Genomic DNA, 22,148 nt, shown 5'->3' with positions numbered 1-22,148 from the left:
TCCCGGCGATGGCTCTGGCGCATAAGCAGCTCCTTCGGCCCGCAACGCTCTTCCCAGCCCTTGCCTTCATGAACACCACTTTTTCATATCGCAGCTCATCGGGGGCCCCTTTCTGCCCAGCTCCGGCCCCTCACAGCTCCTTAAGACAGTTTACATTTTCACTTTTTTGTAGGCTCTGACCCGGGGTAACTTCCCGCCTGGAGACTCTTAGAGGGTGTTTACCGCCATATCCTGGGCCTGGAACTGCGGTGCTCAGAGTCGCGGGGTTAACCAAAGAGAAAGAACTATCTCGTTTCACCTCTCTCACCGCTAAACCTGCCCACCCTCCTCCGGGAAGTCCTCCCCGACCTCCCACGGAGCCAAAACCCCGCCGCCTCGCTCCGCTAGCCTCAGGCTCCTAGGTCTCGGCTGCAAAGCCCCGCCCCGCGCCTCTTCGCGCCTGCGCTCTTGGGATTGAGGCTGGGGCGTTCCTCACCCCCCCACCCCCGGCCGGAAGTCTTCACAGTTTTCCATCCTCGGGGTCCTCGGGAAGTTTAGGCCCTTGGGACCTACCATTTTTATCAGTCTTTAATGAGACTTGATACTGAAGACACAATTAAGTCGGTTTACCTTTGGTTTAAAGTTAATCCAAGTTCTATTTGGATTTACCCCCCACCCAAAATAATGGTACAGCCCTAAATTAGCTCCGCCCCCTACCCCCGGCGCTCTGGACGAACTGGCGTCATCCGTTCCGTCGTAATCACATGGCTGCCGAAGCACGTCCACGCCCCGGGCCACGCCCAGGTCACGCCTTCCCAGCGCGCCGTCGGGCCTCCGCCGTTGCTAAGCGGCCTTGGATACCTGGCGGCGGGATGCTGGGCGGCGTCAGGTGAAGATGGTGGTCACCGGGCCTCAGGTAAGAAGAGCCGGGGCGTTGGGGCGGCCTGGCGCTGGCGAGGGCTTCGCCGAACTGTCTTCGGGCGCTCTGGGCCAGTCTTATGGAAAACAGAGGTCCTCTGGGGTAACGTTAAGTGGGCCCGGGCATAGGCCTGAATACCCGACCGCGGACCGGGTCCGAGTCTCCGTCGCTCCCTGCCCCGCGGATTTTCAGTGGTCCGGCTGAGTACGAAAGAGCGTTGGCCAAGGACCAGTAACATATTAGCTTCATTCCCTTTTCCTAGGAATCCCGCTCTTAGGAATCTGTCCCGCGGCAAAAATGATGGCAAAAGCAGAAATATGTACATTCCAGTAGTCTCTATGATGGCACGGAATTGAAAGATGCCAATGAGGGCAGTGGTTCAGGTCATTATGACATAGCCATGCAATGGATCATGCAACCACCCACCTAATCATGAAGACTTTTCCTGTAGGAGACTGGAGAAAGCAGAATACGATATTGTGTATACACACAGAAAGCAAGCATGCACAGGGATGGAATGAAACGTGAGAAGATAGCTGTGGTGGTTTCATGGGGGTTTTTTTTGTAACCTGAAAAAATGATTTTAAAGTTAAACTGCAAAAATAAATATGAGACTAGCCAGAAAAATCTAAAAATTAAGAGTAGTGAGGGTGTGTGTGTGTGTGTAAAAACCAACAAAAACAACAAAAAGTAAGGGGATTAGCTCTCCAGTACCGCCAGAAATAATAACATATTATAAAGCTATAGTAATAGTATGGAACTGAGCAGGAACTTACAGGCAGATAGAATATATAGAATTCAGGATAAGATTCAGATATTTATAGTGACATATAGTCAAGGTGATGTTTTAAATCAGCATTGAGAAGTTGGATTGGTGTCGGGCAGCTTTCTAGTAAAAAAAACTATTTTCTGCTAACTAAATTCCAAATGGACCAAAATTTTAATTTAATTTAATTTTTTTATTTATTGATTTGAGAGAGAGAGAAACATTGATTTGTTGTTCCACTTAGTTATGCATTTATTGGTACCGTCTTGTATGTGCCCTGACCGGAGATCGAACCCACAATCTTGGCATATAGGGAAGATACCTTAATCAACTGAGCTACCCGGCCAGGGCCTCAACATTTAAATTTTTAAAAATGATATGAAAGTACAGGAAGAAAGCATTGTTAGGTGTAGTCATAATCTTAGCATGGCAAAAGTTCTTCTAAATAGGTCATGCAATCCAGAAGCAAAAAAGGAAAAGATGAATACTTTTGACTCTAAAATTTATTTATTTATTTATTTATTTATTATTTATTTATTTTTAAAATATATCTTTATTGATTTCAGAGAGAGGAAAGGAGAGGGATAGAGAGATAGAGACATCAGTGATGAGAGAGTCATTGATCGGCTGCAGCCCACAACCCGGGCATGTGCCCTGACCAGGAATCGAACCCGGATCGCCTGGATCCTAGGTCGACGCTCAACCGCTGAGCCACGCCCGGCCGGGCTTGACTCTAAAATTTAAAACCCTCTGTTTGGCCTGCAAAATTTCACCAAACCAAACCCAAAAGCTCCCATAAGTTAAGTCTAAAGACAAATTTGTGAAAGTATTTGTGTAATGATTAGTTAGAAAAATATTAAACCCAATAGAAAAATAAGGAGAGTACATAATCAGGAAAATCAGAAGAAATACAAGTGGCCTATATCAACAGTGAAAGACGGCCATCTCACTAATTTTAAAGTGCTAATTAAAACAATAATGGGGGGGTCTATCTTACTAGAAAAGATTAAAAGGATTAGAAATAGGATTGCATTAGTATTAGTGGAAGTAAAAATTACAATTTTTTGGAGGGCAACTTGGAAATAATTTACTTAGCCATTCAACAGGTAGGAATTTATTCTACAAATACAGAAAGTGCACAAAAGCATCATGTTCAAGGATGATTGGTTAAAAAAAATGTTTTTGTTGATTTTAGAGGAAGTGAAAGGGAGAGAGAAACATCTAGAGGCTGCCTCCTGATTGTTATTTGTAACATTGTTTTACTAGCAAAAGTTTTGAAGAAAAAAAAAAAGTCAATCTGTATATAACTAGTTAAATTAATTATGGTACATCCATAAAATAGAATACTGTGTTTTAAAAAAGGATCCCTATGTACCAACATGGAAAGATGTGGAAAATACAGGGTTAAGTGAAAGAAGTGTGTTATAAAATAGTGCATATGATAAGATTCTATTTCATTAATAAAACTATAAGTTAACGTATGTATAAAAAAAATCTAGAAGACTATACCTTGTAGTTAACAGTAGTGAGCAGTAAGGAATCATGGTCTCCCACAGGGGTAGGATGAGGGCAGGGCAGGGCCAAGGAAGTAGGCTGGTGGGAAGGCCAGGGCAAGAGACAGGAGGTCACCAGGGTTGGCCTTAGGTTTCTGCAGCTATGATTATGCATTTCACTCTCAACCTTTGAGAATTGCAGAGATTTCATAGGTAGGTTGCAGCTTTATACCCTTTTTCATTAAATTAGAAGTAGACTATTTTTTCCTTTTCGGGTCTTTCTTTTGGGATATTGTTTATTGTTTTCCTTTCTGAATGATCTTTAAATTGAGCTCCTCCCACCTAGGCAGGGTTCTTTTTCTGATGATCCTTTCTTTTTTCCATAGGTAACCATGGAGAAAGAGCTTCGGAGCACCATTCTTTTCAATGCATACAAAAAGGAAGTATTTACCACCAACAATGGCTATAAATCCATGCAGAAGAGACTTCGGAGCAATTGGAAGATTCAGAGGTAACCCTGTGGATTATTTTCCCTTCCAGATAATAATAGCCTGCTGCTAAAACTGAAAGTCTTTATTTCCTTTTGTAAGCCAGATTGTTTAGGTGGGAGGAACTCAATTTAAGGATCATTCAGAACTAAATAAATTATTAAAGCATCTTTTTTGAAAATTGGCAATTAGCATATTATTAAGTTGTCCCCAAATCACACACATACAAAGTATTCTAATTATACAACTTTTTAAGAGGTTAGAGGCTTTCTCCATATTTTAACTTGGGTTAACACTTCAGTTTAGAGAAAGGAAAAGTGAGAATATTTCTGTTTTTGTAGGTGTGTAGTTTTTCTTAATGGGTAAGGATACAAGCTAATGGTAGAGCTGATTGCATTAGTAGTTGGAAGATTTCTTTATGCTCTAGCATAGTTTAAATTGGCTTATAGGAAGTATTTGAGCAGAGGCCAATGACTCTGGTTCGAGCTTATAGAAGAGATTCTTACTTTGGGAGAGAGGCTAAATCCCTTCATCTCTGGGCCTTTGTGGCCTCTGGTTCCATATAGTCTAGAGGCTAAAATGACTCATAAATTGGTTTAATTATGGATCTAACATTTGCTTTTAAAATCATATTTGTAGCTTAAAAGATGAAATTACATCTGAGAAGTTAATTGGGGTGAAACTGTGGATTACAGCTGGGCCAAGGGAAAAGTTTACTGCAGCTGAGGTAAGAAATATCCATTAAAAAACACACATATATATTCATATACATATATTTTCATAAAGAAGAAATATAATGAGATGGTTAGGAGCAGGTGCTCTGAAATCCTGGTTTAAATTCTTATTTACCACTTACTGTGTTGCCTTCAGGTACTGACTTCATCTCTCTTAATCACTGAGTTGTTGTGATGATTAAATGAGATAATGCACACAAAGTGCCAGACTAATTAAATACTAGCCATACTTCTTTGCCATATTTTTGCTTTGAAAATAGGAAAATTCCATTTTAAATTAAGCTGTTTTTTATTTTATTTCATGTAATAGACAAAGAATGATAACTGTAAAACCCAGAATACAAATAACAAGTGTTGGCAAAGATATAGAGAAATTGGAACCCTTGTGCACTGTTGGTGAAAATGTAAAATGGTGCAGCCTCAAACAGTGTGGAAAAAAGTATGCTGGTTCCTCAAAATTAAAAATAGACTTATCATATGATCCAGCAATTGTACTTCTGGATATACGTATATCCAAAAGAATTAAAAGCAGGATCTCAAAGAGTTAGTTACTTTTACACCCATGTTTATATTACTCACAGTAGCCAAAAGGCAGAAGCAACCCATGTCTACCAGGAGATGAATGGATAAACAAAATATGGTATATACACACAATGATTTATTATTCAGCCTTAAAAAGGAAGGCAAATCTGATAAATGCTACAATGTGAATAAATATTGAGGACGTTATGCTGAGTGAAATAAGCCAGTCACAAAATGACAAATACTGTCTGTTTCCATTTATATGATGTATCTAGAGTAGTCAAATCCATAGAAAGAAAATTAGAATGGTAGTTGTCAGGGGTGGAGGTAGGGTGGGGAGGGAAATGTGGAATTGTTTAATGGATATAGAGTTTTAGTTTTGTGAGATGAAGAGTTCTGTAGATTGGATGCACAACGGTTTGAATATACTTAATACTGCTGAACTGTACACTTAAAATAGTTAAGATGATAAATGTTATGTTATATGTACTTTACCACAATTAAAAAAAACCCAAAAAACCCCACACCACAGCAAGAGCCTTTCTCACAGAGACTTGGAGAAGTGTCTTGGTGCACAGGGAGGGCTGTGGGGAGTAGGGAGGTGAAGGCAGGGTGGGGCCAGTGTTGTTCTTAGGCTAAGGCAGTCCAGGGTCTCCTGTTCTTATACTGGGTGGGGCCATGAGAGGAGGTCCACAGGGGAGCATTTCTGTTGTCTTTTTTTTCTCAGCCTGATTGCAAGGCCACCTCACCTGGGAAGGGCACAGATTCGTAACTGCTTGATCAGGCGAATTGAGAGGAATAGGAATTACCATTGGGATTATGGAGGTGACCAGCTACCCTACCCCGTGAGACCCTGAGGGAGATGTTTGCACAGCTAGTAGTGGCCTGCAAAGGAATACTTTATTACTTGTTGGGCTTTGGCCTAACTCCAATATAGTTTCTCCCCCACCGCCTCCCTTCTCCATCTAGGAAAGACAGAGAGAAGTGACCAGGTCTTTGCCAACAAGCAGCCTCAGGAAAGTGAGAGCATCCACAGAGAGGGTCAGCGACCAATGCCTGGGGATATTTGGCAATGTCTGGAGACATTTTTGGTTGTCAGGAGAGGGTAGGTGCAATTGGCATCTAGTAAGTAGACACCAGGGATGCTGCTGAATGAAGGAGACCAGTGAGCTTCCGTTAGCTAATAGTTTTCCACTTTTAGTTTGCTGTCAACTTGGAAAATGTCAATTTAGTTTGAGTATTTGGGGTATATTCATAGATTGTTTTTTTCCTTTGCGTAGTTTGAGGTCCTGAAGAAATACCTTGACGGCGGTGGAGATATCCTTGTGATGCTAGGAGAGGGTGGGGAATCCAGATATGACACCAATATTAACTTTCTCCTAGAAGAATATGGAATCATGGTTAATAATGGTAATTATTATTATTAATTTAATAGAGGCATTAAATTCCTATTTATTATTCATATTTTAGTCCTCTGGGCCTAATAGTACAATGGAAAAATCTCTGGGCTGTGAGGGTACCTGGTCCAGCATTTTGGTCTTGCTAGCAGTCTGAACCTTCTGGGCCTGGGCTGCTTCTGTTTATAAAGTGAAAAGGATTGGAACAGAGTTTCAGGGTTCCTTTCAGGTCAAAGTTTTAAGTGACTATAGTATCAAACTTATTTCTAATCTAAAATGTGCCTTCCTCTCTTTTTGCCTTAAAGATGCTGTGGTTAGAAATGTATATTATAAGTATTTCCATCCTAAAGAAGCTTTAGTTTCCAATGGAGTGTTGAATAGGTAAGCATGTTAAAAGCAGAAATGCCTTTATAAGTGACTCTCATCTTTCCTACATGAATCTTCCCTAATCTCTTCTCACACATTCATTTCACTGGCCCTTCTTTTCTTTTTTCCTTTTGTTTTATTTGATTTTATTGTATCATAATTTATTTACTGTATTACTTCTCACCATCAATTTATATTCCTCTCATCTTTTGAAACCTTACTTCACATTCCCCCTTTTGTCAGTTAGAATACATTCAGTTGCAGGCAACAGAAAACCCTACTCAAATGGAATTAAACACTAAAGAGACTTATTTGATTCATCTAATGAAAGGCCCAGAAATAGGGCAGGTTTTTGATATGGATTAACTGAAAATACATGATGTCTTCAGGGTTCTAATTCCAGATTTCTGCAGTTCTCTTGGGTTTGCTCTGTTGAGTGTATGGGCTGAGTAGTTTTAACATTCTCAGATTCAGCTCCACTTGCCACACCATCTAGGGAAAGAGAGTGTGCCTTGGTCCCTGTGTTCCCATCAAGAACAGTCATGACATTTACCCTGTTTTAGCTGGCTAGGCCCACATGCACATCCTGACTTGTTGCTATGGCAGAGGGCATAGAATGTCCTGATGGCATAGCTAGGTCATATTCCCTGAAGCCTGGGATGAAGCCAGTTTTTTCTGATTCACTGGATCCTAAAACATAAATTAGGGGCTTTAGGGAAGTGGGAATTGAGTACATGAGGGGGACAGCATCAGGTACCCGCTGGAAGCTTTTCCCTATATTCAAAATGATTCATTCCACACTTGAACTTGCTACATGCGAGGTATTCTGCTGGCTCTGATAATGCAGAGTCTACAATACTAGACTAGAATGTGGGTTTAATATATGGACCCCTCCCTCAGGGACTCAAGAAACAGGAACTGATCCTTATACTTCAGAGTTAACTTTTATAAGTTTTCCAAAACTGGTGTAGGTGTATGGTGGGTGTATACCTTTAGTTATTAAGAATTGTATCTTGAACAGGTCTGCAAAGTCCTTGCATCTAATTTATGCTACTAATAAATAGAGTGTGAAATTCCTAAATTTTTTTGGTTTACTCGATTTTAATATTTTTCTTCAAGGGAGATTAGCCGAGCTGCAGGGAAAGCCGTGCCTGGAATCATTGATGAGGAGAGCAGTGGAAACAATGCCCAGTGAGTATGTTTTCCGAGGCTGCCTGAAGATTATGCCTTTTTCAAAACTGAAGAGTTTTCTTTTTCAAAATGAAGAGCTTTTGTTTACAAAAGTAATTCTCACCAAAACCCCAATTTGAACAGTTCAAAATGTATGATTGTCTAACCCCTATGCTGTACACCTGAAACTAATCCAGGATAATATCGAATATAAAAACAGAAAACAGAAGCAGGTATAAAAATGTAGCATTTTATCAAGGCAGACCCTAAAGGAATTTGAAAAAAAAGTAAGAAAAAAACCTTTCTTCTGAAGAAAAGAAAATAGAAAAAAAGAAAATTTACTGTAAATCTATACCAAAGATAATCTGTCTTATCAGTATATTTAGATTTCTAGATTTTTTTTCATATATAAAAAATTTTAACGACTAGATAAAATTGGATTTCTCTGAATTTGTCTAACTAATCTCTTATTATAGAAAATACAGGTAATTTATAATATTTTGCTTTAATAATACCACCTAACATTTATCAAGCACTTGCTATGTGACAGGCATGTATTACCTCATTTAATGCTCACAACCACCGAGGTATGTGCCCTAACCTAGTATCGAACCCTCAACCTCTTGGTGTACAGGACGATGATCCAATCAACTGAGTCACATGGCCAGGGTGGAAATTAAACACTTAATAGGAGACTTCTCATGCCCTCTCACCCACCCAAATTTCTCACTTTATGCTTTGGTTTTAACATTTCCGTTTTTCTTCATTCTGAGAGTACTTATCTTTGCAGAGCTCCAGCTTTCTTTCAGTAAAACCCTGCCCCTTCTACATAGGTTGGCCTTAACCCAGGATCTGCATCCTACTTTCCCCCCTCCACCCCACACCACTGTCCAAGTCAGACTGATTCACTTGAGATACTTCCAAGTCTTTGTTAGGACAGTGGAGAATAGAGGAGGAACTCCAAGGCATATCTGTGTAGAAGTGTCCAGTGGGGGCTAGACATATTTTTTCATGTAAGCACTCAATTGGTAACATACTCTTCTAATGATGGACATTCATTCTTAGAGAGAGCACCAGTCAGGTCTGACAGGGAGAGGAAAATGTGTCTCTCTGTGACATCATCATACAGAGCAGGCTCATGTGGAGCTCTAGTTCAGTTTTTAGATGAATTCCCTCTTCTTCCCCCTCCATAGGGACTACTTTAGTTCTTCCAGTTACAATCATTTGCACATATGATTGTCAATTGCTAATTTACATTAATATTTCTTAAAAGTGCTTTATTAAACTTGTAGTAAGAATTATACCAATTTTTGTGTTAACCAAAGCTTAGGGGAAATTTTGTTTGATGATGAATTGCTGAAGAAACACCGAAATTGTCTTCAAAAAGTTTTTATTCATTATTTTTAAAAATTGGAATGTTTCTTTAATGTCTTACAGGGCTCTCACCTTTGTATATCCTTTTGGTGCCACATTGAGTGTCATGAAACCAGCAGTGGCTGTTCTGTCCACAGGTTCTGTCTGTTTCCCGCTTAACAGACCCATTCTGGCTTTCTACCACTCCAAGGTATAGCCTTTCTTAGATATGAGTGGTATGTTGTTTTTATTATTGAAATAGTAAAAACTGCTTTACTGTTTCCAGAGGGATTTTAGATATTTTCTCATTGGTCTTCACAACAGTCCTGTATTTCAGTGATCTACGTTTTACTTGTGGGGATAATTGATGGAGTTAAGGCCTAAACCTAGCTCTTATTCTAAATCCAAAGCTTGCCACTATAGCATGAGGCTACTTGTATTATGACTTTTTTTTAATTAAAGAAAAATTTTTTTAATCCTTACCTGAGGATATGTTTATTGATTTTTTTTTTTTTTGAGAGGAAGAGAGAGAGAGAGACATTGATGTGAGAGAGAAACATTGATCAGTTGCCTCCTGTATGTGCCCTGACTGGGGATTGAACCCAAAACCTTGACATATTAGGACGACACTCGGAGCAACTGGGCTACCTGGCCAGGGCAAATGGATTTATTTCTAATTTTTTGTGATTATGATTATGAAATAGTGTATAGAGTTTTTGTGTATTTCCGACTGCTTTGTTGGATATGTTGATAATTTCAGCAACAATGAAATAACCTCACTGAAACCTGACCAACACTGTTTTTAGTCATTTTGTCATATTTATTAATCTAATAGGCAAAAATAATTTATTTTGATTTGTTTACAGTTACTAATATTGACATTTTAAAATTTCTTTTGTGAATTTTTCATGCTCATGGCTTAGTTTTTTGTTTGGATCTTAGTTAACTAAATACTATTTTTGGTACTTGAAAACGTCTTCAACTCTCTTTGGATTTATCTTTTTCTTTCTTTAAGGTTATCTTCTTCATTTATAAGACAACAGTGGGAAAATGCTGTAGAATCAATTCACAGTGTTTTTGTTGAAGTCAAATAGAATATAGAAGTATCTAAAATGAGAAGTAGATTGGAATGTGGTTATTATCATAGTTGGTATTTCTAGACTGTTGAAATCCTGATGAGAATTGGCACTTATTTGTATATAAGACAAGATGTTTTGCAATTCTGATGATGAGTGTTTGGAAACTAGGGTGCATGCAGTGCATTTTGGGATCTGAGTGTCTGATGCTGCTTTGTCATCTGCAGAACCAAGGTGGGAAGCTGGCAGTGCTTGGCTCATGTCACATGTTTAGTGACCAATATTTGGATAAAGAAGAAAACAGCAAAATCATGGTAAGCTTTTCCCTTTCATCACATTAATGAATAACGTGTAAGTATGATTTTCAAGTCATTTCAAAAAATGCCCCATTCATCTATTCATTTAAAACCAGCTGTTCAGAGCCCATTATGTGCCACGCAGGTTGGGTCAGGGATAGTCTCTACTCTGAGACTGTATAATACAATGAAAGTGTGAGAGACTGAGAAGTAAATCCAGAAGGACAAGGCGAATGTTTCTAAACATGCCAACTTAGAGTGGGAGCCGACTTGGGGAAGTGGTTGGGAACAAGCCCAGTCAGGGTCTCATGTACAAAGTTTAGGAGCTTGAACTTTCTGCAGAAAGCCCCGGGGAGCTCTTGTAGGGTGTTGAGCCACCTTGGGCATAGTCAGGTCTGAGTTTTAGAAAGACCCCTCTGTTAGGCGTATGGAAAGTGGAAAGGAGGAGGCAACCTGGAGCCAGTTCTGAGGCTGGTGGAGTCAGCCAGGCAAGAAGGGACAGGACCTGAAGGAAGGTAGTGAAGATGTGAATAAGGGGAGGGTCTGGTGGGGTTATTAATTTATTTTGTTAATCCTCCCCCAGGATATTTTTTCCCTGATGTTTAGAGAGAGTAGGAGGGAGGGAGGGAGGGGGAGAGAGAGAAACATTGATGTGAGAGAGACACATTGATTGGTTGCCTCCTGCACATGCTACGGTTGGGGCTGGGGATTGAACCTGCAACCCAGGTAGTCCCCTTGACCAAGAATCAAACCCGAGACCCTTCAGTTCACAGGCCTGTGCTCTAACTTCTAAGAAGTACTGTCCAGGGCTAGGAGGGGTTATGATAGGACTGTTCACTGATTGAGGTGGGGAATGAGATACAACTGGTTGTCAGAATAGTGTGAAGGAGACCTGTAAAGGGTGACAGACCGTGTGTGCCAAAGCTGTCCATTGATATGATTCCAGTGACTCACTTGCCAGAGGAGGAAGCTCCCACTGAGCTTTTTTATTAATGAACTAAAGTCCTTCAGCCTTGGAGACTTGAGGCCTTCAGGACTCTTTGTGTTGGGAGATGAATTAAGTGCTTGTTTCTGTGGAATCCATGTGAAGTTCCAGTGTCACTGGATACAGTCTGGGGAGATCTAGATGTATTCTCTGTTTTAAGTTCAGACCATCTGAGCACATTAAACGGGGATTGCTTCAGGACTGGGAACATGTTTTAATAAACTCTGGATTGTGGTTGGAGGACAGAATGCCCTAAGATAAATGATAAATTTCTGATAATTTTTATGTGATTTCACAAAGAGGAGGGTGGCTATCTTCATTTGAATCACTGGTTCAGTCTTTTTCCTGTTATCAATTTTTTTTATTGACTGAACTCTATTCCTGCCTTTGGCTTTCTCAAATAAACAAGTGTCTAATTCTGACTCTTTTTTTAAAATCCAGGATGTTGTTTTCCAGTGGCTTACAACAGAAGACATTCACCTAAACCAGATTGATGCTGAGGACCCAGAGGTAGGAGGTTGTGTATCATCAAAAAGACTTTTAAATGAAAAAAGGATCCACCTCTCAACACCACTTCTAACAGTTCCATCTCTTATTTTATATCTCTTATTTTATATCTCTTATTTTATCTGTAAGGCAGGTGGCAAGAAGTGATACATTTTGGGGAGATGAAGGCTGTGTTGTAAAAAAAATAATAAATCAGCCCTGGCCAGCGGGAGTGGTTAGAGCATTGGCCCCTGTGAGTTTGATTCCCGGTCAAGGGCACATACCTGCGTTGCAGGTTCAATCTCTAGCCCCCGTGGATGTGTCTCTCTCTCCCCCCTCCCCCATCCTTTCCACTCTCTCTGAAAGTCAATGGAAAAAATATCCTCAGGTGAAGATTAACCAAAAAAAAATCAAAAAAAGCTATAATTGTAGAATTTATCGGTGTGGGAGCCTCTATACGTATAGAATAATTGGAATTTTAAAATGTGGTCCTTGGCCCAAACATTCAAAGTCAGTATCTGTAGAGAAATACTTCTTTCAGAAATATAAAGGATATAAAATAATTTTTTCATGAAGAAACAAAGATCACTCTAATTGAAGTTTTAAAACTATAATTTTGTGGCCTTTGGGAATAACAATCCTAAAGGTACTATAGTAATACTAGCCTCAGGGCCGCTGGTGAACCCAGCACTGGCCTGGGAACCAGTAATCTTCAGCTCCAGTCCTTGGACCTTCAGCAGGTGTTTCTGTCCTTTTTCTCACCCTGGTTTCCCAAAGACACTAATAGCTGTGCTGAGTGCCTCAGGGAGACAGCGAGGCTGAGGTCCACAGGCGTAAATTTACCTGTTAAGCTAGAAGGTGTGACAGGTGAGTTGTTTATTTTTACCCTCACCCGAGGGCATTTTCTCCATTGCTTTTCAGAGAGAGTGGAAGGAGAGGGGGAGGGGAGAGAGACAGAGAGAGAGAGAGATCGAGAAACATCTATGTGAGAGAGACACATCTATTGGTTGCCTCTAGCACCAGCCCCAACTGGGGCCGGGGATCAAGCCTGCAACCGAGGTATGTGCCCTTGGCCAGAATTGGACCCAGGACCCTTCAGTCTGCAGGCTGACACTATAACCCACTGAGCCAAAGCAGCTAGGGCATCTATAAGACATTTTTTAAAGTTTTGTAATTACTGTATATCATATACTTCCACATAAATCATCTTATCTAAGCCTCACAACAGCCCTGGGAGGTAGATGGTGTTAAACTCATTTTATAGATGAAGAAACTAAAATTCTGTAAGATTGCAGTGTGCTCAGATTTCAAGCATGTTTGGAGCCAGGTCTCCTGATTCAGTCCACTCATTCTATAATTGCTTCTCTGTTCTTTAACCTCTAAAATGTCAGGAAAATGATTTCCTGGGTGCATAGCAGGAGGTGGGCAAGAAGGCAGTCAGAAATGGGGCCCCTGATTGCTTCCTCCCTCAGCTGAGGACACGGTGTCCCAGGGGCTAACTTAGGCTAGGAAACAGGAGAACCCCATGTCTATTACTCCCTTACATGGAAACATTAAGTGTATGGCTAATAGCTTAAATCTCTCCTGAAAAGTGATGTAATCCCCCAAGATAAAAGAATTGGGGTACAGCCAGGAATTCGCTTTTCAGATCTCACAGGACCCAACTCTGAGTGGATGGATCGTTGGCAGCTGCCAACCCTAGTTAGAGTGTCGTGGGTCAAGGGATGTAGCACCGAGAGATGCTGTATCTGTTCCCGTTCTGGGTGGCCACCTTGCTCCTGCTCAGTTTCTGTCACTCCTGTTTTCTAGCTGAGGAAACTGAAGTAAGTAAATTTTTAAGGTCCCTGCTGAATTTAGTACCTGGCCAAGCCATTATTAATACCCACGTCAGCTTGATTCTGGAGCCTGTGCCTTTTCTCTGTTGTTTACACGTGTGACATTGAGCTGGTTCAGAGGGGATGTGTCCACAGAAAGCCAGAGGAATACCGTGTCATGAAGCCTTCCTCTAAAATTGTGCAGATTAATGTATCTTCCAGGTGTGAGGCCTGGTGAAAACTGTCCTTTGTGTTGTAAGGCTCCAGAAAGTAAAAGGCTGGATCCAGTAGCATTGTAAAGTAAGACATTCTGAAAACCTGAACTTCCTATGATTTCAGATCAAATCTTGTGATCTCCAAATGGGTTTTAAACCCAGGCAGTGTAGCTCAGTTTCAAATATTTAATCAAATAAAGTGGTAGCTCGATAAAGAGTTGAAGGAATTTGCATAACAAGTTTTAACATCAAAAACTGCTAGGAAGTCATGAAAACCAGTGGTCTGGGGAGCACTCTTATGTTTCTGTCTGGACACTTAAGGCCTTCATGGTTCTCTGAACTAGGAGTTTGTAGCATGCCTCTGTGCAGAGACGAGAATCAGCCTTTGAACCTTTGGGATTGTTGGGCCCATTGTTAATCTCTGTGCTGTGTTTTGGGTGTATGTCCTGGCATAGTCATGCCATTGCTATCGCTCTCATCTTCAACCCACTGTCATCACGTTAGAGCAGGGGTGGGGAATGTCTGGCCCACTGGCCATATATGGCCTGTGAAATCATTTGGTCTGGCCCTGCCAAGGCAACCGCAAGTGGGACTCGAAATTCAAATAAATCTAGGAGCTTTATTCATAGCTAATTTTTAAGTTGATAATTTTGTATGGCCCGTGGATGATGTTATAAATATCCAAATGTTCCTTGGCAGAAAAAAGGTTCCCCACTCCTGCATTAGAGGGTTGAGGCTTCTAAAATAGCCCAGTGTTATGGGGAAGAGCAGTTATTTGTATGCTTCTCCCTTGTTTCTTATCTACAAAAAAAGTTGAGGACTGGGGGAGTTTTAGACCCTTAGGATATAGTAAAAAAGTGAGTCTGCTTGTCTTGTCTTATTTCTGTAATGCTTAGGTGTGTCTCCTCACGTGCTGGCCCTAGAGAATGTAAGACAGTATGTTGCAGGTGATTTCAGAGGACCAATTTTCAAACTATTACAAAGTTGGCCTTGTTAGAATCAAGGCTAAATGCAGCTCAAAGGGCAATTAGGAATAGTTCTTGTTGTTAGCATTCATTTATTTAAATTTAAATTAATGTTTGAATAGGTAATGCATTCACATAGTTTGGAATTCAAAAGCATATACAATAGTCTTCTTTGCTTTGTTCCCCTCCCCAGTGACAGCAACCTTAGCAGTTTCTCATATGTGTGTATACACTGTCCAGCACCTTACTTTTTAAAATTACCAATATGGCTCTAGCCGGTTTTGCTCAGTGGTTAGAGCATTGGCCCATGGACTGAAAGGTCCTGGGTTCAGTTCCAGCCAAGGGCTCGATCCCTGGCCCTAGTCAGGGCGCGTGGTGCAGGAGGCAACCAGTTGATGGGTCTCTTTCACAACGATGTTTGTTTCTCTCTCTCTCTCTTTCTCTCTCCCCCCCCCCCCACTCTCTCTGAAAAGCAATGGAAAAAATATCCTCAGGTGAGGATTAAAAAAAAAGAAGCAATAAATAAATAAAATTACCAATATGTCTTGGAGATGTTTCTGTATTTACTCACTCATAAAGAGATTTTGTTTTCTGTTTTTTTAAGACTGTGTTTTCCATTGTTTGTAGTATATTTAGCCAATCTCCTATTGATGGACATTTAAGATTTCCTGGTCTTTTACTGTTACCAACACACTTCGTGTGTCATCATTAAGCATGTCCTTGGCTAGGGGTGAGAAGGGCTGGGTCTGGTGTCCACAAGGAGGCGTTATCTGTACTGGGATCATAGGGGAAAGAAACAGGAGAGAAAGCAGAGTGTACGGCCCAGATGCTGGTAGGTGAGTAGATGTAGTGGAAGCGTGTGGACTTTCTTTTGTGATTGCCGGTTTTCTCACTGAAATAGAAAATAAGGTCATTAGCTAAAATTAGGAAAGAAAAAATTGCTTTAGATGGTTGGAGTGACAAAAGGAAAGTGTAGGAGAATGGGAAAGTGATGGACTAGGGGAATATTATTGATTGCTGAGCACTCAAGGTCAGCAATTGTAAAATTAACAGCAGACCAGTCAGCATAGTGGTGTGTTTCTCTAGCTGTGTCCAGTGTTGTGAATGAATACCAGCATGAGTAATTGGAAAGTTGGATTTAGCCAGCATTAGGATTGAGCCAAGTGATTTGTTTCTTGTTCCACATAAAGTGGCTTATTTAAGGTGGTTGTCAGTGATCGTGAATAGTGAAATCTCTTGGCAAGAGATTATAAATATTGAAGATTTAGACCTGAGACATTGGAGACTTGACAGATTAAATTCTTGTTTCTACCCTGCTGAAAGGAACTCTCTTGTGGCTTTCAGATTTCCGACTACATGATGCTGCCCGACACAGCCACTCTGTCAGAGCGGCTTCGAGTGTGTCTCCAGGAGGGCGATGAGAACCCGAGGGACTTCACCACCCTCTTTGACCTGTCCATTTACCAGCTGGATGTCACCTCCCTCTCCAAGGTCATCAAGTCAGTACCTGTGGCTCTCTGAGCTGCACTGCACTCCATTCTGAGTGTTTGGTTTGAAAACATGACCATGCTGCTCTGTGAAAATGCCTAGCACCCTTCTTCCTGTTGTCCTTGCTCTTACCTCTGCCTGGGACAGTTTGAAAGTACTGCAGGACTTCACCCTCTGGAGAGAGAGGAAGGGAGAGGGAGAGAGGGTGGGAGTGAGAGAGAGAGAGAAAGAGAGAAAGAAAAACATGGATGTGAGAGAACATCAATCAGTTGCCTCCCAGGGACTGAACCCAAAACCTGGGCATGTGCCTTGACCAGGAATCAAAGTGGTGATCTGGTGCACAGGACAATGCTCAACCAAGTGAGCCACACCGGCCAGGGTCCTTGATCTCTTTTTTTTCACTGTTGCTATTCTCCTGGTGACTAAAATTACCTGCTACATAGTACACATTCAGTAAATATTTGTTGAGTGAATCAGCACACAGATTTGGATGTCATGTAGATCTGCTCAGTTACCAGAAGCAGACTTCAGATTTGACTCGTTTCTTGATGATAAGAACAAATACGGAAACAGTGAGTTAAAAGAATCAGTGTTCATTGGGTAACAATAAAAAGCCTATTTAGGAGAAGCCTGATATGAACCTTGAACTTTCCCTTTCAGTTCTCAATGAAATCATACTCTGTGATGTAGTAGAGAGGATTCACGGAAGGATTATTACATTACGTTTAAGAACACACTTTGTGTTTTTTTCTGCAGAAGTGCTGAACCGCCTGATTTGGTGGAGAAGAGCAGTGTGATCAGTTAGATGTTCTTTGCACAGTGTCTCTCATCTTGATCCCTGTGTTTCTGTCTTATATTAACACAGGGCTTATGAACAGCTCAATGTGAAACATGAACCTCTCCAGCTCATCCAACCTCAGTTTGAGACGCCGCTGCCTGCCCTTCAGCCGGCGGTGAGTAGGTGTGCCTGGGGGATCCCACTGCAGAACCCCGCTATATGGCCTTCCCTTGCCAGCTGGGCCTCTCCTGTGGATCCTTCCATATGCCATTTGTGCCATTCCTCATGGAGGCTCATTTCTCTGGCTCTAACCATGCACAGAAACCAAACCTACTAGCATTTTACAGGGACTTTCATTTGGTGTAGTTCCCAACTGCAAAATCAAGGCTATGGATGTTTTTTGGTGATAAACATTTCCCATCTTATGGGGTTGGAGGGCGTATGTGAGAATTTCTAGGTAAACAGGAGGAAAAGTGTTGTGCTGCGGCTTTCTAGGCAACAGGCACTGAGATTCACAACACAGTTTTAACAGCCCAGCTCATAGTCATGTGTATATAAGTGATTTTCCAACATTCTAGTCCAGCATTTACTCAACTTGTCTTCATAATTGACTTATTCCATCACATTCTGGAATACTCTGAGCCATTTGGCTTCATCTTGGTAGCTTGAAATTGGCCATGTGGAAGTATTTACATCACAGAAAGTCACAAATGCTGTAGATCAGGCCTTTTGTTTTGAGAGCTGATAAACATTTATCAGCACACCACTGGTTCATACCTGTGAATTTTGGCTCTAAGTTTAGCACTTTCTGCACTAATTTACATCTGCTTCCCCAGTTTTTGTCCCTAAAGAGCTCACAATTAAATGAGAAATAAGTTGTACAAATCAAATGTTCACCCAGATAAGCCTAATAAGCCTTAAGCTTTGTGTTCTTGCAGGAGTCAGTGGGGGCTGGTACGTCAGCTTGGTCATTTTAGTGGTGTAGTTAGAGCTGGCTCTGCTTGGTTGTTTACAATGGGCTAGTCAGCTTGCTTGATATAGTCTGATGGGTGAGGGCAGGAGGAGGTGATGGATGGTCTATCCCAGGGAAGGGCTGAGTTGGCCTCTCGTTTCCCTTACGTCTCATCACTGTCAGGTTGGCTTTGGATATACTCTTTCACGACAGACCTTATTTCTTTCAGGTTTTCCCTCCCAGTTTCAGGGAATTGCCACCTCCTCCGTTGGAGCTGTTTGACCTGGATGAGACGTTCTCCTCTGAGAAGGCACGGCTTGCACAGATTACCAATAAGTGTAAGTTTAGCCAAATTTTTGTCTGTCTTTTGTGAGTTTTACTTAATTGTGAACTTCTGAGATAAGCCATGAGAGAAAGCTTAACATTTATTTAGGAAGAACAAAACATGAACTGGAGTATAATTTATAGTTTTTGTTTATTTCAGGTAAAGGATGTTAATTCTCTCTAGGCCAGTTAGCTTAGTGAGTTAGAACATGGTGCTGAGCAGAAGCCAAAGTCTCAGTTGTAATCCCTGTAGGTCCTTAGTTTTGACCTATCCAGTGACCATAGAATGAATTCTGAGCCTGGCTGCCACAGCAAATCTAGGTCACAGTCATAGGAGCAGTTCAATAGGAAAATGCAGTCAAGGCCAAAAGAATTATGGAGACTTCAAACTGGATCCTTCAAAGGGATCCTAGAGAGAGTCAAGCATGTTCACTTTACATGTGGATGAGGAAATGAAGCCCCAGGCCACACAGCTGCATGGAGTGGTACTCCGGACTCTTGGTCCAATGCTCCCTCTGACATACACTGCCTTCAGCACAGCAAATGGGCCTGCACACATATGCTGAGAGGCATAAACTTAACCATTTTGAGACAGAGACCCCACTCCTGGGAATCTAAGGAGATAAATGAAGGTATACAGATGACTACATTATTTACTTAAAAAATAAAATACAGCCCAGCTGGCATGGCTCAGCAGTTGAGCATCAATCTATGTTCCAGGAGATCATATCATGGTTTGATTCCTGGTCAGGGCACATGCCCAGTAGGGGGCTTGCAGGAGGCAGCCAATCAATGACTCTCTCACATCATTGATATTTCTCTCTCTCCCTCTCCCTTTCTCTCTCTGAAATTAATAAAGACATATTAAAAAAATAAAATACAATTGGGAACGACTTCAGTGTTTACTAGCAGGGGAATGGTAATAAATTGCGCTACATTCAATAGATGGGACAACATGCAATCATTATAAAAGAGGTTTACAAAGGGCAGGGAGTGACACTGATAGAATTTAAGTGAGAATCCTAAATGAAGAATGCAAGATAGAAAACTGCACATCCAGTTGGATCCCAGCTATGTAAACAACACCTGTATGTCCCCAGAGGTCAGAAAGGAGTATGCAAAAATGAAAATCGTTCCATGTAAAACACCTTTACTGCAGCTCTGTTCTGTGCCAGGCACTGTGGTAGGTGCTGGGCAATCAAAAATTAGCAAGACATAGTGGTTACTCCAGTAGTAATAATAGACCAGTAATAATGATGTGACCCAGCATTTCCAATTCTAGCAATTTATCCTACAGAAATCCTTGAAATGCAAAACAAAAAAGATACAGCATTCAAAAAACTGGCAACAGTCTAACGGTCCATCAGTAGGGGGATTGGTTAAAAAATACAAAATAAAGTAGAATATTATACATCTGTTAAGAGAAAGATGTAAGTTTTGACATGGAATGTCCAAATGTACATGGTTAAATGATGACGGCAACTGACAGAACTATTATAGTTTGATCCCATTTTTACATATGTAAATATATAGGCATAATGTGGCAGTAATTACCCTAGATAGTATTGGTGGGGACAGAGGTAGTACGAGAGCTATATGGTTTGAGTATTTTAATTTAAAAAATTACATTTCAGTCATAACATTTAAAAAGGCAAGTCAGGGGGGGAAAAGAAATTACAGTGTAAGAAGGGCAGTAATGGCTGTCCATCATGAATATGGGGCTGCTGGGGATGGCTTCACAGAGATACGCTGTTGATGGAATGATGGATGATTTTTTCTTTAATTTCTTTTTATAATATTGCTATAATAAATGCTATTTAAAATACCCATGTGCCCTTCTCATAATGGTCCTTGCTACATACAGAGAATGGTAATTTGACTTCCTACTGGTTGCTGTTCTTTGTAATGTAGGAATGCTGGATCTGGGAATAGGAGAGCCAGGGCCAGTCCAGCTTTATTCTAATTCAGAGTGTCACACTTTTGTCCTAATTTATAAAAGCAACACGTCAGAGACCATGACAGTGTGTCCTGTGGTGACATTACCCAAGGAGGAGGTGAATGATCTTGAGAGTTGCAGGAATCTGACAAGGGGTACTTAAATCACAATAAGTTTGTACTTGGGAAAGGGCAGAAGGTAAGGGTTACTCTAACTGTCCCAACTGTGCTTAGGTACTGAAGAAGACCTGGAATTCTATGTCAGGAAGTGTGGTGACATTCTTGGAGTAACCAATAAACTACCAAAGGACCAACAAGATGCCAAACATATTCTTGAGCACATCTTCTTCCAAGTGGTGGAGTTCAAGAAATTGAACCAGGTACAGAGTCTTGAAGGCCTACTTGTGTGGGAGCCCTTCGAGTGACGGTATCATCCATAAACTGAGTTTTATGCCATTCATTCATTCTGCAAGTATTTATTAAGTAACTACTAAGTGAACATAACAACCCCTGCACTTATAGAACTTATATTCTAGCTGAAGGAGATAGTAAACAATAACTATAATATATAAGTAAATCACATAGTATGCTAGATAAGTGCTGTGGTATAAAAAAGAAAGCAGAGCAGGGTAAGGGGATTAGTGTGCTGAACATGGCAGTATTACATAGGGTGGTTGGGGTAGGCCTCACTACAACACTAATACTGGCACAAAGACATGAAAGTGTTGAAGAATTTAGCCACACAGAAAGCTGGGGGATGAGTGTCCCAGGCAGAGGGAAGACCTGTGCCAAGTCCCTAAGGCTGGTCTTTGCCTGGCAAGTGTGAGGAACAATGATGCCAGTGTGGCTAGAGAGAACTGAGCAAAGGATAGAGCAGCACTTCATGTTAGAAACCACCTTTCTCCGGACTAAGGACCAACAACTCATCATGGTGGATGATAAGCAGTGGTCAAAAGCCCTGTCCTGGTAGTGAAAACTTGACACTTGGGCTTACAGCCAGAGATTACCTATGTGTCCCAATTAATGATGTTTCAGAATCTCTAATCAAAGAACACTGAAGATCACATTTTAGACTTTGCATTGAAATACTAAAATATATGTCTTATTCTCTCACCCAGGAACATGACATTGATACAAGTGAAACTGCATTCCAGGACAATTTCTGAGGACGTGCTTCTTGAAGCATTTTCTGCCTTTCGATTTGTAAACTTTTTCAGTTGTTCCTTAACGCCTGTATCAAAACTGTCTATCTACTCCTTCTATGAGCTCTGGAAGGTTTGTGCATCTTCTGTAGTACCCAGATAGGTATAACATTTTTAACTTAGAAGATGCTTATGTAAGATACATTCCATTTTTTAAATTAAATCTGATTGAATCTGTACTTTTATGATTTATGAAACAGTCTTTCACTGAAGGCTTTTCTTTCAGCTCCAGGCCTGGATTTGATTCTGTCTTTTTTTTATTGATTTTTTTTTTTTTTTAAGAAAGGGAGAGAGAGAATCAGCAGTGTGGGAGAGAAATGTCCATCAGCTGCCTCCTGCAGGCACCCTGACCAGGGATCAAGCCAGCAACCTGGGCATGTGCCCTGACCGGGAATCGAACTGGTGACCTTTCAGTGCACAGGATGACTCTCAACCAACTAAGCCA

At 41.0% G+C, this 22,148-nt stretch overlaps 1 protein-coding gene across 1 annotated transcript; it reads left to right on the top strand.

Moving 5' to 3' along the window:
* The first annotated feature begins 782 nt into the window (after nt 1-782).
* Nucleotides 783-21,882, top strand: IFT52 (intraflagellar transport 52). Its single transcript, XM_081148281.1, has 14 exons — nt 783-895; nt 3,544-3,668; nt 4,285-4,372; nt 6,182-6,311; nt 6,604-6,679; nt 7,784-7,855; nt 9,272-9,398; nt 10,491-10,577; nt 11,986-12,054; nt 16,369-16,523; nt 17,378-17,465; nt 18,472-18,580; nt 20,736-20,881; nt 21,620-21,882. Exons 1-14 carry the CDS (start codon nt 875-877, stop codon nt 21,665-21,667), a joined length of 1,341 nt encoding a protein of 446 aa, XP_081004407.1. The 5' UTR covers nt 783-874; the 3' UTR covers nt 21,668-21,882.
* The last annotated feature ends 266 nt before the right edge of the window (nt 21,883-22,148 follow it).

The sequence above is a fragment of the Miniopterus schreibersii genome (genome assembly GCF_964146895.1).
Source record: "Miniopterus schreibersii genome assembly, chromosome: 10".
Taxonomy (NCBI): Eukaryota; Metazoa; Chordata; class Mammalia; order Chiroptera; family Miniopteridae; genus Miniopterus; species Miniopterus schreibersii.
The sequence above is the reverse complement of the archived record's forward strand: the minus strand, read 5'-3'. Positions and strand labels throughout refer to the sequence as shown.

Coding starts and splice junctions, on each gene's coding strand:
- IFT52 (XM_081148281.1), top strand. CDS start 875: ATGGTGGTCACCGGGCCTCAG. Junction 6,680..7,783: donor TCCAATGGAGTGTTGAATAG/GTAAGCATGTTA, acceptor TTTTTCTTCAAG/GGAGATTAGCCGAGCTGCAG. Junction 16,524..17,377: donor TCCCTCTCCAAGGTCATCAA/GTCAGTACCTGT, acceptor ATATTAACACAG/GGCTTATGAACAGCTCAATG.